At 38.1% G+C, this 18,820-nt stretch overlaps 1 protein-coding gene and 1 pseudogene across 6 annotated transcripts in view; both read right to left on the bottom strand.

Annotated features, from left to right (window-relative positions):
• Positions 1 to 594: 594 nt before the first annotated feature.
• The window catches only part of CD96 (CD96 molecule), a 96,188-nt gene continuing 77,962 nt past the window's right edge, over positions 595 to 18,820 (bottom strand). For 2 of the 6 annotated variants that reach the window (XM_042903792.1, XM_042903791.1), the window contains exons 9-14: positions 18,513 to 18,581; positions 17,910 to 17,993; positions 8,919 to 8,984; positions 8,020 to 8,106; positions 4,079 to 4,202; positions 595 to 2,153 (exon numbers count right to left, since the gene is read on the bottom strand). In XM_042903792.1, coding sequence (XP_042759726.1) covers positions 2,045 to 2,153; positions 4,079 to 4,202; positions 8,020 to 8,106; positions 8,919 to 8,984; positions 17,910 to 17,993; positions 18,513 to 18,581 — 539 coding nt within the window. In that variant the 3' untranslated portion in view covers positions 595 to 2,044. Of the gene's footprint in view, positions 2,154 to 4,078; positions 4,203 to 8,019; positions 8,107 to 8,918; positions 8,985 to 12,392; positions 12,505 to 17,909; positions 17,994 to 18,512; positions 18,582 to 18,820 lie in introns of those variants that run through there. The other 4 variants (XM_042903793.1, XM_042903794.1, XM_042903795.1 and 1 more) reach the window with 4 other exon arrangements.
• Positions 11,059 to 12,376, bottom strand: LOC122198906 (annotated as a pseudogene).

The following is an 18,820-nucleotide window of genomic DNA, read 5'->3' as shown; positions in this document are numbered from 1 at the left end:
TCACTAGTTGATACTTTCTGTTAGCAGGAGGCCTCAGTTCCTTGACGGGTGGCGCTCTCAACAGGGCTGCCTGAGTGTCATCAACGTCACGACAACTGGCTTCTTCCAGACACAGTGGTCAAAGAGAGATCAAGGTAGAAACCGCAACGTATTTTATGACCTAGCCTTGGAAATCGCACTCTGGTGACTTCTTATTGGTTATACTAAGCCTGGGACTGGTACTCATTTACAGGCCCATGGAAGAGTGTGGCCCTGGATTTGAACACCTCTTTACCGTTTACACCCTAGGTGTCTTGCTTGCCTTACCCCAGCCCTGGTCAGCTACAGAAGTCAGTTGCCGTCACTATCACAGGGGACTATATAAGAGGCAAGGATCACACAGGACACACTGGAGGCTGGTCACCACAAGAAATAAGCACTTAACCAAGGTTCTGATTTTGTTTTTAAATTTTTAATGTTTATTTATCTTTGAGAGAGACAGAGCGCGAGTGGGGAAGGGGCAGAGAGAGAGGGAGACACAGAATCTGAAGCAGGCTCCAGGCTCTGAGCTGTTATCACAGAGCCTCACGCAGGGCTCGAACTCACGAACTGTGAGATCATGACCTGAGTGAGCCAAAGTCAGACGCCCAACCGACTGAGACACCCAGGCGCCCCACCAAGATTCTGATTAATGAGAAAGGACTTCCGCTGGTTCAGTAGTTCTCAACTCCGGCTGAACACTTGAATCACCCAGAAGTCCTGATGCCAGGACTTCATTCCACAGGGATTCTGACTGAATTGTTCCGGAGTAGGACAGCCATGATGTTCAAAAAGCATCAACACACTCTCGGAGTTATTCTCACACGTAGTCAGGGAAAAGCACAAAGGAACTAAATGTTCCTTTCGAGATTAAAATCCATGCAGCATTTCCCTATCATATCTGACAGCAACATCTGTTCTTGCTTCCTAGGACAGAGGTTCAGGGGTGGCTGAGAGGGACAAAGGGCATCAGCAGTTTATTCACTCAGGAACTATTGCTGACTACAGAACAAGTTTGGCTAACTAGGCTTCTTTTCCATCACCTCTGCATTCTGTTTGAACTATTTTGTAAAACACGGGAGAAGCAGGATTAATTCATCAATGCTAGTCTGATTTGAACCTGTATTTATTTCAAGACAGATCAAAACGTATAGATTGGATGAACGGGAGAGTCCCCAGATGAAAAAGGGAACAGGAATTACAGGATTTGATTTGGGGTTAGGCTACCTATTTACTCACACAACAGTTTGTAATAGTCTGATAGATGCACACACACACACACACACGTACAGATAAAGCTAAGGATGAGACCATTCTTAGTGCAGATCATTTTAGAGGCAAGTGAAGTGCTACCTGTGTCTACTAGGCTACTTGGTCATTAGCTAATTTTCCCTTGGATCCTTCCTCATCCCATGGGGCAGAAGGCTGGGTGGAACATGGTGGGAGGAAGTGGGGTTGGGACTGGTGTTCTTGTGCAAGGTATTCTGTTTTCCTCCACAAGCAAAATATTTTCAGTACAAAGACAACGTGCAATTATTTGGAACTCTTGCTAGAACTTGCACATTTTCTTCTTTTTGTAATTTTCTTAGGAAATGCAACAAACCTCAGAGATTATCACACTTTTGGTAAATAGCTCAGCATGGTGGCAGATATCCAAAAAGAAGAGGGTCTGGCATGGACATATGCTTGAAACCATTGTCGTCACCTCAGTCAGAGAACGAAAATGAAAAATAAAAACACTGCAAATACTTTTTAACAACAGCAGTCTGATTTGCACTTCTAACATAAACAAGAAAATCTCTGCAGATTGCATTGGGTATGGGTGTGACATAACCTCTCACTCTAGCTCAATTTCAGGCATGTGCAGATGAAAGAGGGTGGGTTGCTTGGAAAACAGGTCATTCACTTCTGACATCCACTTCAGCTTCAGTACAGGCTTGGCTCGAGGGCAATTATATTAATAAAGCACAATGTCCACCTTCTTGCAGGATTCTAGCCGAGTTCTCTATGGCAAAATCTCAAGGGACTAGAGTGTCTCCATCTCATGACAAGGCAGATCACTTCCAATGGACTCTTGAATGCAAGTGTACTTGATGGGGGGTGGAGGTGGCTTGAAAGGCGGGGGTCTTTCCATGCTAGGAACAAAACATTGTTCTTTCATTGCTGAGAATGTGAGGCGGTGATTCAAGGAAGTAGGGAAGTAGGAAACAGAGCAAGAGACATGCCCACCGGTCCTCTCAGAATTTTTCCTTGCATAACCTTCTGCTTGTTATCTGCATTATTTTAGTATCACTAATTAATATCTATATGGTATTTTATAGCTGGCAAAGCATTTTTATCATGACATTATTTAATTCATATCTAGGGATTGGATATTGTTCTCACCATTCTACAGATAATACTGAGGCTCAGAGGTCTTCAGCAACCTGCTAAAGAGAACCAGACCAGCAATTTAAGGCTTTGAACCAGAACCTACACTCTCCATGGCAACTGCCTCTTAATAGAAGAGGTGTTTCTCTTATGTGGGTTAAAACACTCCTCCGGAGACACAATTTTTAACTTCTGGGACCAAAGACTGAAGCTGTTCAAATAATCCCTTTGCCAACCTTACCCCCAGCCCTCACCCACACATTCGCTGTATACTGTGGGGATAGGTTTGAGGTGGGAAGAAAAGCTCTTCTGAGTCCTTGAGTTGGTTGGTACTGGATGGTTAATGCCAGAATCCCTTACATCTGAATCTTTGAACATTCTTAAAGGCATCTTTATATAATGTTTCATGTTAGCACAACTCATCTCTTTGAAGTGTATCAGGCCTCCATGTGAGCAGCACAAATGCTCCAGCTCTCTTGACATCAGGACACAGAAATACAACTGTGAGAACATTTATGTCTCTGACTCAAACACCTCCAACTCTTCTCAGTAAATCCACAGCACCTTAATCTCTCCAAAAATTTAGAGGGAGAGGGGGAGGGAGAAAGAGAGACTCTCATCTCTATATAACACAAACATCTGAATACAGAATAATCAAAAAAATCAATTCAAAATCTCAGATTCCCATTTTCTCACTTTAATAAAAATATCTAATGCCTATTACCTGGTTTTCTGATGCTCTCGCATAGACAATATATATCAAAAGGTGGAAAAAATTCTAAGAAATCTGCATCTGTGTTTTTTCAGGGAAATTAAGAACTCCTCAAGGTATATGGTAGCCAAAGTGTAGTCCTTGGATAAGAGTCCAGAATTTCTGACTACTGGTTTAGTGTTTTTTTTTTTTTTAATTTTGTTTTATTTTTCTCACCATGAAACACTCCCTGCCCATGATTATAGAGTGCTCAAGGATACTTTAAGTAGAAGGTCCTGCACAGTGGGCACTGGCATCTTAGATAGTAGCTGTAAGAGATGTGGAAGAGACGCTCTCTATGTTGGAGGGTCTCCTCCAATCATAGTCTAATCTGGATCCCAAATAGCCAAGTCAGAAAAGTGAGGCTTAATCTTACATGTCATTGCAGATTGCTGAGTGAAGGGAAAAGAATTTTGGAAAATATTTCCATAAGACAAAAGGGGGGCAACCCACCATTTACTTTCTTTTCTCCTTGGGGAAAAGGGAAAAGGGCGGTAAAAGCCCATTCTGCTGAAAAGCAGATGGAGTTTCTTAAAATTACCTTTCTCACTCAATTTCACACTTGAGCATCTAGGCCCAGCTGGGCCCAGGCAGTTCAGAGATGCATGAAAATGAAAAAAATAATGAAGATTAAAAGAAAAATCAGTTTTAGTTTTTGAGGTGAGGCAAGGCTCAGTTCTCATTTCATGCCCACTGACTTGTCCCATCTGACGAGTGTCACCGACTGAACAGAGGGGGACCCCAAGTCACAAGTTCTGTAACTAGTCCCAGCTGTGTGCGGTGCTCAGCAAACTGGGAAGCTTCTCTGAGCTTCCCCAAGCCTCATTTCCTCAGTTACATAGGAGGGGAACTCTGGACAGGAGTGATACTTCAAGTGCTGCGTGAATGTTTTGTACTGAGAAACCATCTCTGTTCCTGCAGATTCAGTATGATACTCACATTTCTTTCTGGTACTGACACCATTTTCTCACTCCAAGACCGAACAATGCCATGCAGAAAGAGAGCAAGGCTGCTACGATCACTGGCCAGGACATTCCGTCTTTAGGTTTATTAACCATGATACCTGCAAAGGGCATAGAGAGACGAACTTTCATGTCAAACTTTGGCAACTAGAAAGCATGACTAATTGAACTCTCTCTCCTACCTGAAACATGTTTTCTGCAAGGTCCACCACTGACTACAGTCATGCTCTGGGATCATATCTATGCCTTGTTCTCACTTCTGTTTTTGAGTTTCTGAAGTTACTGTTTATGTGAATGTTTTTCTTAGAATGTTAGAATGTTCCAGAATCCATCTTTTTTTTTTTTCCCCCTTTCATTTTCCTGAGGCCCTGAACAATTCCTGGCACATGATGGCAATGAAATGTTATTTGAAAGAAGGAGGAAGTAAAAGTGATAAGCTGTAGATTTGTATCCCAAATTTACTCCAGTAGAGGAAATTTTATATGTGAAATAATGCCCTACCTTTGGCTTCTCCTATTCTTTAAGGAGTCATTAAATGCTTCATGGAATTTATTGAGTGTATTAGGAGGAGGAAAAAAGAGTAAAAGGCATTATAACTGTAATATTCCAATGCCTTGAAAATCCCAAATCGAGAAGCCCTGGATAATACCTACAGAATTGTATGCTCATCGTGGAGCCTGGGTGGCTCAGTCGGTTGAGTGTCCGACTTCGGCTCAGGTCATGATCTCACGGTCCGTGAGTTTGAGCCCTGAGTCGGGCTCTGTGCTGACCACTCAGAGCCTGGAGCCTGTTTCAGATTCTGTGTCTCCCTCTCTCTCTGATCCTCCCCTGTTCATGCTCTGTCTCTCTCTGTCTCAAAAATAAATAAACGTTAAAAAAAAAAAATTAAAAAAAAAAAAAAAGAATTGTATGCTCAAGAGACCATCATCTAAGGCTTTTCGTTTGGATGTCACTTGAAGCATGATATCCAGAATACAGAGTTTTTAATCCTTTCTACCACTGTCCCTCTTTTTCCTTCTTCCTCCTTCTCTACGTTTAGACAATAGAAAGGGGAGAAGTGACCAAAGGAGTAAAGCAAAAGCCAGATAGTTTTGCTCTTTCTGTGGTCTGCAAAGGGCGGAAGTCAAAAGTAAAGGGTTTGAGGGGCTGCTGGGTGGCTCAGTTGTTAAGCCAACTCAGGTCATGATCTCTCAGTCTCTGAGTTCAAGCCCTGCGTTGGGCTCTGGCACAGAGCCTGGAGCCTGATTCTGTGTCTCCCTCTCTCTCTGCCCTATCCCTGCTCTCGCTCTCTCTCTCTCTCTCTCTCTCTCAAAAATAAACATTTAAAAAAAAGTAAAGGACTGGTAGAAATTATACTGGTGTGTAATGTAGACTGATTTTTCTTACCCCTCTGATTATAGCCACACTCAATTTATTCATTACATTTCTAGCATTTGAACACTAAGTCAAGCTGTGTGAATCAAAGACTTTCAAATATTGTTGATTTTAGACCAGAGGCAATGTAAATATCATATTCCAGACTGTTTTACTTTTTTTCTAACATGAAGGAAGAATTAAGAAAATTAACTCTCTTAGGAAATAAGACTGTCTGATTTTACTGCAGACAATAAAAGGGGATGTCTATAATTACATAGTTACTTAATATTTTCCTTTTTGAAAAGCATTTTAAAATCATGTTAAAAATTCAAACAGTATAGAAATATAAAACGATAATGAAAAAGGAAGTGTCCTTATGGCTTTAGATGCTGGTAACCCACATTAGAGGCAAAACATTTTAATAGCTAATTATGTATCTTACTGGAAATTTTCTATGCATATCTAAGCATATATATATATTATATACATATTTATATATATTATATACATATATATTTATATATAATTATATACATTTACATATATATTATATATTATATATATTTATATTTATTATATATATATAATGAATATGTATTTCTTTTCTTACAAATGAGGGCATGCTATACAAGTTGTTCTGTCACTGGCTTCTTTCTCTTAAAAAAATGCTCTTGGAATGTTTTCCATGGAGGTATATAGAGCTTTATCTTATTTGATTAAATGAGTGGATAGTTCCCCAGTGTATAGACATATCATGGTTTATTTAATTAGTTTCTTAACATTCAAGGGTTAAATTTTTCCCAGGCTTTTGTTATTTCTAGTAACACTCCAGTGAAATTCCTTATACATTATTGATAACTCTTCAGATTATGTAGATCATTTGGGCAAAATATCCAGTTTATGTCAGAATTATCTGGATTAATTTTTTTACTGCTTCAACTAAATTGTCAACTGTTTGTAGGTAGAGACCAGGTTTTTAATTTCTTTTATTGTCTCAGATTTATTCTACTGCTTTTTATAAAGCAAAGTCTCAAAATATATAGGCAAAACTGGGTTCAAAATATTAGTTACCAAGTCTTTTCTATGTATTACATAGCTTAGACTGCAGCCATATGACATTGTCATGTTTATGACACACACCTAGAGACTTAGGATGTTCCTGAGGCTCACCCTACCTCAGCCTTGTCCAAGCACATGCTGAGGGCACTCTGGAAGCCCATGTAATCCTATAATGCACACCCATTTGCTATGTTGTATGTGCAGGTGACTAGTTCACAATAGTTCATGGAAGTAGTGGAACTGGTAAAGACTAGACTATCACAATCATAAGGGAAACAATCATACAGATGGCTAACCCAAGACTACACAAAGTTCTACTTTAGTCAAGTCAAAATTTACTAGGCTCTACACTGGTAACATGGTGGGACACAACATTTTACTCCCAAAGTTACAGATACATAAAAAAGCAAAAGGTTTTATTTATTTTTTTACTTTTTAAATGTTTGTTTATTTATTTTTAAGAGCTACAGAGAAGGAGAGAGAGAGAGAGAGAGAGAGCAGAGGAGGGGCAGAGAGAGGAGAGAATCCCAAGCAGGCTCCATGCTGTCAGTGCAGAGTCCGACATGGGGCTCAATCCTATGAACTGTGAGATCATGACCTGAGCCCAAATCAAGAGTTGGACACTTAACCAGCTGAGCCACCCAGGCACCCCAAGAACAAAAGGTTTTAAAGGGGTCTTACATCAATGCTTAAAATGTTTCTCCCTACCAAATACAGAAAATGAGACCACTGACTTCAGGAATGTCTCAATGGAAAAGCAGGGCTCCAATCTTGCCCATCACTGAACCAGGCAGTTTTAAGCCACCAATATCTGAAAGACACTGTTGGGCCTTCAGTTTGCAGTCCTAGTGCTGTGTGGTGCGCAGGATGATACTCCAATGATCTGAGGACTGCATGACCTTCGATGCAAAATAAGCTGGGCACCCAACTGGAACATTCACCAGTCAAGTGACCCCCTCCTGAAGTGAAAGACTTGATAATGCCCCTGGGTTAGGAGGGCCTTGATCTCTTATGAGATAAAACAAGAAATCATATTTAGTATTGACAAAATGTTATTAGTTTAATTATATAAATACTCTTTGTTCCAACAATCTTTCTGGTCTCAGATATATTTTTGCAGGATAAAATGCTCTCACTACTTTGCACCTGGCTAGGTTTCCTCATTTTTCAGATTTTAATTTCAATATATCCTCAGAGGTTCCTTTCTTGTTCCCAGTAAGAATCAGATCTTTCTGTTATATTCTGACAACGCCTTGTACTATTTCATAGCATTTGTCACAAATTAATTATATGATTACTTGCTGTATATCATCCATAATAGATTATAATCTTCAGAAGGCCAATGTTTACGCAGGTCTCTTCTACATACAAAACGAGAAAGATCTACTTCTTTCACAGTGTATATCCAACAACCGACACCAGGTCTGGCAAATGGTAGGTACTCGACAAATTATTTGTTGAGTGAGTAAGACACACAATTTTTTAAACAGGTAAATGACTCACCAGTGATATGGATGTGACTGTTGTTAGTAGATTTGGCAGTTGTGGGAACTTCTGAAGATGTTCTGGTTGTGCTGGTGAAGACATCACCTAGAGATATATAGGACACACCCGAACTGATCCTAATAGTCACCTCAACCCCATCAAGTGGTGTAGAATCATGATTGGATTTCACTTGCTACTTGGAAGGGCTCAATTTTAATGGCCTAAATGCTCCTATGGTACTATGTATAAAGTTTTCTTAGGACCAATTTATAGCAAGGCTAGGATCTTAGGATCTAACGGCTACCAAAGGAGTGAAACCTTCTATTGGTTTAGAGGAAAAAAAGAGAGAGAGAGAGAGAGAGAGAGAAGCTGTATAGCACATATAACAAAACAATATCTGCTAAAGAATCTCCGTGAGAAATTTAAGTGGTTATGGGAAAATGTCTTATGTTGGAGCCATAGAAAAATTTGACTTAGCTCTATTCTCCCAGGGCATCAGGGGTCCAGCCACTCAAAATACCAATTCTCCCACTCGAATGTGTTTGAAAAAGTCAATAAAACTTCTTTTGCGACATTTTAGTAGAAAAATCTCTGTTGACAAATCATCTCATTTTCTAATGGAAAATTAACACTTAAAATAAAATAAAATTTTAATGAATTTGCTTAGCCGAGTAATGCTATTTTGTAGATTTCATTGTGAAATAAAATAGAGGAAAAAAAATCTAAGACTTGGTCTCTATCTTCTTTGAATGATCGTGACTGGGAAAAATTTTGGTTCTATTTATTGCTGTTTTCATCATCAAGGTACACTTTTAAATACCTGAGATTGGTTTCTTACCTGTCCTTGCTTTTCCTCCTCTGCCCAAATAAAGCAGGTCATTATACTCCTTGACCCTAAATCTCCCCCAAGTACTCACCTTGAATTGTTGAGCCTACACCTGAGGGGGATGAACTGTCTGTTTTACTGGGCATCCATGGAGCTGCTAGGGGAAGAATATATTGGAAGAGTCAAGCTGCATAAGAGTTGTTATTTTATTGTCCTTTCTTGACCTTTACTTGAAGTTAGTAATTTATATAAATAATAAAACAAAAAATATTATTAATGCATATAATTTATATAAGTAATATATATAATATATATATATTATACTTATATACTATATACTTATATAATATATAATATATATATAATATATATAGTATATACTATATACATATATATAATATATATATTATACTTATATATAATATATAAGTAATTTATATAAATAATAAAACAAAAAATATTATTAATGCATATGTAAAGTAAAATCATTGAACTACGCTGCAGCATACATAAGAATGTCCCAAAATAAAGCGGGAGTTGAGGGAAAACTTGTGATCTAGATGTCTCCAATAGGGAAGGTTTTGATTATTGCCACTTAGAAGCAGGAAGAAGGAATGGAAGGAAAACACTAGGAGAGGTTCCTTTAGCCACAGAGAGTGTGTTGTAACTGTTCTCTTGTCCATCCAATGGGTGGGAGAGAATGAAAGCCCGGCTGAGTTATGGTGGCCCTTTGTTGAGAAAAGGTGCCAACAGGACTTTGAAGACCTTGGTAGAACACGCATGAGGGAACAAAATAATTTATATTTGTGCACAAGTTGACATTCTTGTTTGGCTATGAAAACTGAACTGTGTCAATATGAATTATCAGCCCCCTATGGTCATAGGCCACGCTAGCTGCTGTGTGAGTCGTCTTGATGGATTCAGAAGCAAACCTTCCCCTTGAGTCGATGGCAGCAAACTCAGGAAGTACCTATGGCTTTTGAAGTAGATCTATCGACTCATTTTGCTTAGTTCCCCATCTCTGGCAGCAAAGTTCCACTTGTTGGCAGTCTGTGCATTTCAGGCCTATAGTGTAGTGTAAAGTAAAATAGCTATAGTCGCACATAGTTGCAATTGGTAGAACAACACTATGCTCATTTATTTAAAACATTAGCATCTACGATTTTCCAAGTTAAGTGTCTTCTTGTGTGTCAAGACCAAAGCAAATAAGCAAAACCAAAGCAAACATTAAAAAAAAGTCCTTAGTCCTCCTCTTTCCTGGTTCCTCCCTGGGTGCCAATGGCAGTTGAAGGTATATTATCAGGCCCTTCAAAGAGGTGTGGCCACATGCTCTCCGGGGATGGCTTACAGTGCAGTCTGCCATAGCTAATTCCACTGGGGGGTCACCCCAGAAATAAGGGGGTTTTGCACGCAGCTATTTTGAGTGTGACTAGATCAAGGAGACATTCTCATCTTCAGTACAATTATCTGACCCTGCACAAGTGATCTTGATTAATTTTTATTATTGCTGTTCTAGAAAGAATACCAAGGTCAATAGGTGATGATGGACTGAGCCCTTTGTTAAAATGCCATTTTAAAAGGCTAAGCCATTAAGTTAGGGATTTGAGTAACAAATAACAACAACTAATTAAAAAGAAATTGGGACCAGGACTGGATTTAGGTAAAATTTGGAAGAAGGCAAATTGTTCCAGATAAGCTTACAAGATTTTTTTTGCCCAATTTGGTGCCTGCTTTACTTATTTTTAGAGCTTGATACTTTATTTTTTATCTTTCAAAATCTGTTTGTAAGAAAGGATGTGATAAATTAATTTATGCTGAGATATAAATAGTTGAACAAGTAGTAACCCTTTCAGGGAAGTGGGTATTAAGATTCTTTTTTCCATTTCATGTTTATCATCAGCAAGTACATACAGACCATTTGTAAAAAACAACAGTTTTTTCACCAAATCTAGAATGCCAATCTTTTCTGGTCAATATTGATTTTCTTCAGGCAAAATAACCAAGCATAGCACAATTTCAGGAGATGGTGATACCATCGGCATGATCCACGCAAATTACAAAAATGGTAGGACTTAAAATTATGCAAATTATTTGCCATTTCATAAATCTTCCTTTTTAGACTTCTAGGAATTTTCCAAGTGTAAAAAGACTCCTCAGAAAATGTGTGATAAAATTAAACATAAGAATCCATTTGGAAAAGCAAAAGTTATTTTTCTAATTTTGGCTTTAAGATTTGTTTTTAATCTGTTAAAAAAATATAGTGGGGAGTGTGTTGAGAGAGATGAAGAAAAAGGAGCTTCCAGTTGATGGATTCAGCATGTCTGAAAACACTTAGGTAATGTAAAGAAAAAACTTTAAGAGCGAGAATGTATTATACATAAGAGTCTTTCAGCGAGACAAAGAGATGAGCAATTGTTGTATCAATTGCTCCCACAGGAAAGAGGTCTTCCTGAAGAATACTTACTTATAGAATCCTCAGTAAGATAGAGTTGGCTACCTCTAATGATTCATCTCTCACTAACATAATACTTTTCTAAAAGCTCATCCACTTTATCAGTTAGATATCCAATCTTCAGAATGTGTTCCACATTGGCTACTCCATCTGCCATCCTTAAGTTTCTTTGAGAGTCTCTCGGCAGAATTATGTTTCTACTCTCTTTTAATTGATTGAAATATTCTGTGTTCTTCAAGCCACCATTATGTGTGTTAAATACATGAGTTAATTCTCCTTTAAATCTTTTGAGACTCCATTTTAATCAAAATCCATGAATAAACACTACTTTGACATTTGGATGATAAATCCCAGCTTGATGGATAACCTTCTCAAGTACATCACCATTATCAGCCAAAAATATGAACACAGGGATGCTGTGTTTTTGGAGTTTTTCAAATAAATTTTTATATTCTTCCTTGAACATAACATCGGATTCTTCCATAATTGATTTAAATTTAGCACTGGGAAAAGCTTGTTCAACAAGGAACCTATGTGCCTTGGCATGTCTTTCTACCATAAAGGGATATTTTTCTTCTACGGTAAAAGCAGAATCAATTTTGACAACATAGTATTTTTCCTTAGTTGCAAAAACTTTCTTGACATTCATTTTTGCAGCCGGTTTATGGTTGTCAATAATATTATGACATGCCGGGCACCTTTTCCCTTTGCAGGAAAACCTACTTAGTGCCATATCAAAGTCCATAGTTACCTGAAGATAAACTGCTACTTTTTTGATAAAGCTACAGATAATTTCTGTTATTTTTGTACGGTTTTTGATGTAAGTTGAACTTCTCTGAAATTTGGGCATCATTTTTGCATGTATATTTTTACATTTACATTTACCAAGACTTGTCTCAGTTATCCAATCATCCTTAAGCCATTCTGAATTCTTCTGTCCCTGATTTTGTCCTGAAACAATGGCATGGGTGGCAAGAAATACTCAGAGATGCAGGGCTTGGATACAGGGATCTCAGTGATTTTGGTTGTCTACCCCATCTTCCTCTTCAGGGTAAATATGCACTGGGACAGCACCACTCCTTATACCAGGATGCAAATGTTGGCACTAATTACCATGTTTGTTCTTGTCACGACCACTTCATCTATAGATGAGACCCTCATGCTCTTCCTGACCATGAAAAAAGATGACACTCATGATCTCTGGAAAGGCAGACTTGTGTGCTATCTGTGGAGAGACCCAGGATGCCCTCAGAAATTGGCATTTTAACAGAAGATAGAACTGAAAATCAGAGAAACAAATCTTTAATTTGTAGCTGACCTAATCAGGACCTAGGTAACAGAATGGGAGGAGGACAGTGTTTTACAGAAGAGGAAAATTGAATGAGAAGTGATCCGAGACATATAAGGTTTTCGAATTTGAGGACAAGAGTGGCGAATTTAGAGAATCAGCATCATAGCCAACAGGGAACATCAAGACTGCAGGGAATATTGTGCAGCCTGAAATAGGAGCAGGGCCCAACACTGTTGTAGATTCTGGCATTGCTATGTCCTTGCCATTGACCCTCAACCCCTCAACTCCAGCTTCTCCATCCCCTCTGCCTATGGAAAGTAGAAGCGGTTGCTATGAAATTATTCGGCACAGTTACCAAAAGCCTGAAAAGAACCAACCAGGATCAAGGACAGAGAAAACAATGCACTTGCAAGATTTGCGAAGAAAAGTACATAAATTTTGAAGAAACAGGAATGTTTGGACAAAGAACAAAATAAAGACCCTATGTGAAGTCATTAACAAGTACTCTGAGGCCCAGGTGTGGGTGTGTGTGGGTGTGTGTGTGGCCATGCACGTGTGTGAGGTAATGGTGAGCTTGTTGATTTTGGTAATGAGGCAAATTGGAGGCATAGGGGCCCGTGGAGACGCATATCATTTTTCTGCTTGTCTAACTTAGACAGACTGACTGAGTTTCATGTGGCTTTAGGCTCCACTGGACCCGATGGATGGCAGGGAAAACAGAAATAAAAAAAGTAATCAAGCTTCACTTTTCTGCTCCATGGCCTGATCACTTGAATGTCAAAATGCAAATGTCTCAGGATGATATTAACCTTATATATTTTGGGCATTTAGATAGTCAGATTTGGTACCCCCATTTCATAAGTGGTTCAAGTAAAATACACATTTCTGTTCCAGACTGTTGGAAACTTGGAAGCTGGACTAGGATTAGATTCTAATATTCTCAAGTGGATAAAATGACAACAAAAGAATATATGAAAACATATACTTATAAATTAGTGAAAATGCAATGCACTCACAATCTTCTAGTGACATCCAAATATATATAAGCTACACAAAATGCATGTATAAGCAAATATTCCATTAGAATGTGTTCGGAAATAGCAAGAGCCTTAGAAACAGTGTTGGTGGGTTTATTTCACCAGAAATCCATCCATTACCATTCTTTATCTGCCTGTGAACATTTCATAAATCTACTGAAATAAACATACTAGAAGGAAAAAAAATCCTATTACCAATGCCTGTCATGAATCTTGGCAAATGCATCATCTAATATTGGATGTCACATTACGGTCCAATCCAACGAGTAGAAACATGTTTCAAAAATAGTTTGGGAGTGAGCAATCAATGTTAACTTGTCGGATCCTAATGTGTTTTTGTGAATGATTATAAATAGAGCAACTCACTGTAGGGAATTTCTTTCTCTAAGCTTATGGATTTAAAATGGCAACTAGTAAACAAGATATTCTTATTTGCATAAGTAGGAATGTGGGTTTTCACTGCTGAGAAAATTTTGTTTGTTGGGTTTCAGAGTCCTTTCTTAGATTTCACATTTTCTAAGGCTCTATTATGGTAAGAATGATAAAGAGATGTTTGAGGATAAATGAAGTTTTCAGGTGGGAAAGGACAGATGATATGGAGAATGGCAATAGTTCATTTCATTATGAAATCTATTAAAAAGACCAAGAATATATTTATGTAAATTATAAAGCACTTTCCTGCACTCCCCTTTTAGTTTTCCAGTTTCTGGGGCAGAAAATACTTTGGGTAGCCTCTATGTTTCATAACGATATGATGCATGGGATGAACAGGAATTATTTTTTACTCTGGGCACACATAATATTGTAATAACAATTTAATTAAAGCAAACAAAAAGTTCAAAAATTCCAATTAAGTGGATCTTTTCTTTTCTTTTCTTTTTTTTGGAGAGAAAGAGAGAGAGCATGAGTGGTTGAGGAGGCAGAGGGAGACAGAGAGAGAGAGAGAGAGAGAGAGAGAGAGAGAGAGAAAATATTAAGCAGGCTCATGTTCAGCACAGAGCCCAATGCAGGGCTCCATCCCACAACCCTGGGATCATGACCTGAGCTGAAATCAAGAGTCGGACGTTCAACCAATTGAGCCACCCTAGATCATTTCTTTTCACCGTGTATGTATGTATTTTCTTCCCTGTCTTTACCCACATGTACACAGATTCTTTCAATTGTTCAAGAAATATTTGCTGAGCACCTATTGTATGCCTGCCATGGCTACAGTCATTATGATACTACAGTGAACAAGGCAGGAAAAGGTTTAGGTCCCTATTCTTGTGTATCTTACATTTCAGTATAATTTCAATAAAAAATCAAATAAATAAAATAAAGGAAATCATTAGACACCAAGGATTATTCTGAGAATGAAAGTATGGGATAATTTATATGTAATTATAGCATAAATTTAAGTTGGAGTTCAGCTTTTTCCTATAATATTGTCCAATAATCTTTTATCAGCATTGCTACATAATTTCCCCCATAACCAACAAGTATTAATTCATTTATCTATTCAACAATATTTGTTGAGCACCAACTATATACCTTAGGCACTGAGGATACAAGTAAGCAACAACAACAAAAAAGATCTCATGGACTTAACTTGTATTATACTATCAAGAATCAAGGATGACAAACTAGTGTAGGTAAAGGAGAGTTTCATCAAGTTCATTAGAAACTCAATTTTATGTTAACACCATAGAAGATAAATGTTAGTCTATTAAGTATGGACTTTCATCCCCGATCTAAGATTTTTAATTTCAATTTATATCTGATGGGTAAAAACTTTCCAGCAAGTACCCTTGTCTATACAATAAGATGTACTGGCTAGCTTAGCACAGTATGGCTATTGTTTGGATTGGCTTCATAATATTGCATTGAATTATGATCTCATCTTATTCCATATTCTCTTATTATTGGACATATTTTTCCTTAACACCCTCTGACCCCTACTCACACACACAGATTTTTGGACTATTATAATAAATTATAAACATTATGCCTTCTTCTTGTCTCATTCCTTGTATGCCCTTTGCAAAGCAAATGCTGTTCTGAATGCTATGTCCATTATTCACTTGCTTTTACAGTTTTTAAGTATTTATCATATATTATGCTTAAGCCACATGGTGTCTGGCTGTACTTGCTTTAAAATTTTATTTAAAAATATCATTCCATATATTGTCACCTGGCATTTACTTTTTTGACTCATTACAATGTTACTAAGATTCATTCATGCTGTTGTATGTGGCTGTCATCTACTCATTTTTCATTGCTCTCCAGTATTTTATTCTAGGACTATGCAACAACTTATCTATTCTCTTGGATATGGCCATTTAGGTTATGTATAGTTTTTGCTATCAGTGTTTTCCCTGACATTTGTGTACACATCTCCTGGATACGTATACTAACGTGTGTGTTGGGAGGTGGAGTATACATTTAAGAGTGGAATTGTTGGCTGGTAGGGTATGAAAATGTTTGGCTTTAAAATATCATGTCAAAATGATGGGAAATGATGGTACCAGTTTATACTTTCACTAGCAATATATAAGAAATTGGCAATTTCAGACTTCTTAATTTTTGTTGATTATATGTGAAATGGCTATCTGATTCTAGTCTTCATTTGCATTTCCTGATTGTTAGGTTATGCACCTCTTTGGATGTTTTCTAGCCACCGTGGTATATCTTTGGTGATGTGCCTTTCTGCTCATCTTCTAAAGTTTTTGCATTTTTCAAAATTGATCTGTAGCCATTCTTTATATACTCTTGGTATAAAGTCCTGCTCCTTTGTCAATTATGTATTCTTGATCAGTTTTCAGTGATCAGTTATATAATGTGGCAAATATCCGCTCCCACACGATAGCTTGCCTTTTTTTTTCACTTTTGCTAAGGTGTCTTTTGATGAAAATAATTTTCTTAATTTTTTTATATTCTAGCTTTTCTATCATTTTTATGGTTCGTGCTTTATGTCTCTTTTTTAAGCCCTTCCTTACCCCAAAGCCAAAAGGAAGTTCACTTTTATTTTACTACATGCTTTAATGTTTTGCTTTTGACATAAAGATCATATACGCTGCGGAGCTTATTTTTCTGTCATGTGCATGGCAGACATATATTTTAATACTTTTTTTCCTTATAAATAATCAATGTTTCCGGATCCATTTGCTAATTGCCTCTTCTTTTCACAGGAATGTGCCACGCCACCTCTGGTTACACTTATTTGTGGATCTCCGGGGGTGCTCTGTCTTCTGAGCACCTTTCACTTCTTGCACTTGGGCACTGAATTCACAGGTGTCTATTATATTAACATATATACTAAAAGAAATACATTACACTAAATTAAATCATGCACGGACTAATGGTGAAAGTGTGTCCTGAATTAAGAATTATGCTTAATCCAAATGTGTGCACCTGAAGTCCCCAAAAGAGATAAAATCAATAATGCGACAAAGAGCAATATCACACATGTTCCTTTTTGCTCTTCGATTAATTTCCTAAGGACAAGTTCCCAGCTTTTTGCTCTTCGATTAATCTCCTAAGGACAAGTTCCCAGCAGTGAGATGACTGAGCCAGTGGGTATCAAAGACTTTTAGAGGCTTTAAAGGTACAACTTAAATGCTTCCCTAAAAGAGACACACACCTTCACTCTTTGTGCAAAAGGGCCTAGTAGCGAAATCCAGAGTTCTGCACCAGCGGCCCCTGGGGGCTTTGCTGCAGCCATAGCCCTTGCCACTCGCCTACCACACAGACATCCTCGTCTTCTACCACTAAGAGGCAGTGCACTTCCTCTTTAGATCCTGTTGCTACCTGCCAAAGCAGCATCAGCACAGGCTGCTGAGAGGCAGCCAGATTAAATGGCCAGACCCTTTCTGTGCCTCACACTGGGCCCCCTCTTCTCATTGTCGTTAGTGATATGTGTACTCTGGATACGTCACTCTTTCCTCAGATACACTCATAGTCTGCTCTTTCGTCTCCATTAGGTATGTTTTTACTCAGATGTCACCTTCCTCAGTAAAGCCTTGCAAAACCACCCTATTTAGAACAGCAACCCACCCTCACACCTGATTCTCATGGTCTCCCTCCGCTGCTTTATTTATTCCCGATCACTCATCACCGTGTGCCCGTCTCTCTTCCGCTAGAATTTGGAACTTAGCTCTGTTTTGTTCACAGATGTATCCCTGGCAACTAACTGCAGCAGTGCTTTAAACACAGTAGATGCTTTGTTTAGTGTTTGTTAATATGATTATGAACAGAGCACGTAGTGGTTGTCCATTATAGGTGTCGGATGAATTAATGAGGTCCAGAAGACCCCAAGGGACTCACAGTCATGTGTACAGTTTTTGGTATCTTTCCCGCTCGAGGTCCAGGAGTAGTTGAAGCCTTGGGTAGTCGCATTGGAATTGCTGGCTGAAAGACAAAATTCTCAGAATCCAACCTTTTTTGTACAGCTGTAATTTGACTTTACTTTGATGTGCTGAATTTTTAATCTATGTGACTTTGGGGAAATCTGAAATTGAAAATATGCTTTCCTACACAGGAACACAGCTGGCATATTAAGCAAAAGCTCTGTAGTTTATGTTTAATGCCGACTTGTCACTGATTTTCTTTCTTTTTCTGTTCCTGTCACCAACTCAGATCACTGGGAGTACTGTCAAGATTACTTTAATGTTATCTTAAAATTCCATGAGAAATGAGAAGTGCAGTATAATAATTCACCAACCCATATTTTTAAGATTACAGTGATTGTCATATCAATATATAGCCACAATTTAGATTACAATTTGCCACTGAGCAACTCAAAACCAAAATATCAAACATTAAATGAAAATTGTAGCCTTTTGCCCAAACCTCAACATTGTCATAGCTATACTAAAACTTGTGTTTTGTCTCTTTTCAGTCACATAAGGAAAGCCTTGCTGTACTCACTTTGAGGGATGGTATTTGGAGTCGATGTACCCACGTCTCCAAGGGTTGTTGATGATGTAGCTGGATATCCTATTTTGAAAACAAATTTCCCAAAGTGTTAAGGTATATACATTCCCATGTTTGATATGCCACTGTAATTAACAAGGGTGGCACGCAGAGCATGGAATATCAGAATCAGAAAGAACCTTGGTGAATACAGGGCCTACTGCCTTCATTTTATAAACGATGCAACTGAGTCCAGAAGGCATATGCTTGTGGCTACATACCCAATATTCAATATCATTTCTGTGATATTAACTCAGTTCTCC

The sequence above is a fragment of the Panthera leo genome, chromosome C2 (genome assembly GCF_018350215.1).
Source record: "Panthera leo isolate Ple1 chromosome C2, P.leo_Ple1_pat1.1, whole genome shotgun sequence".
Taxonomy (NCBI): domain Eukaryota; kingdom Metazoa; phylum Chordata; class Mammalia; order Carnivora; family Felidae; genus Panthera; species Panthera leo.
Note: the sequence above shows the minus strand (reverse complement) of the source record. Positions and strands in the feature narration are given on the sequence as shown.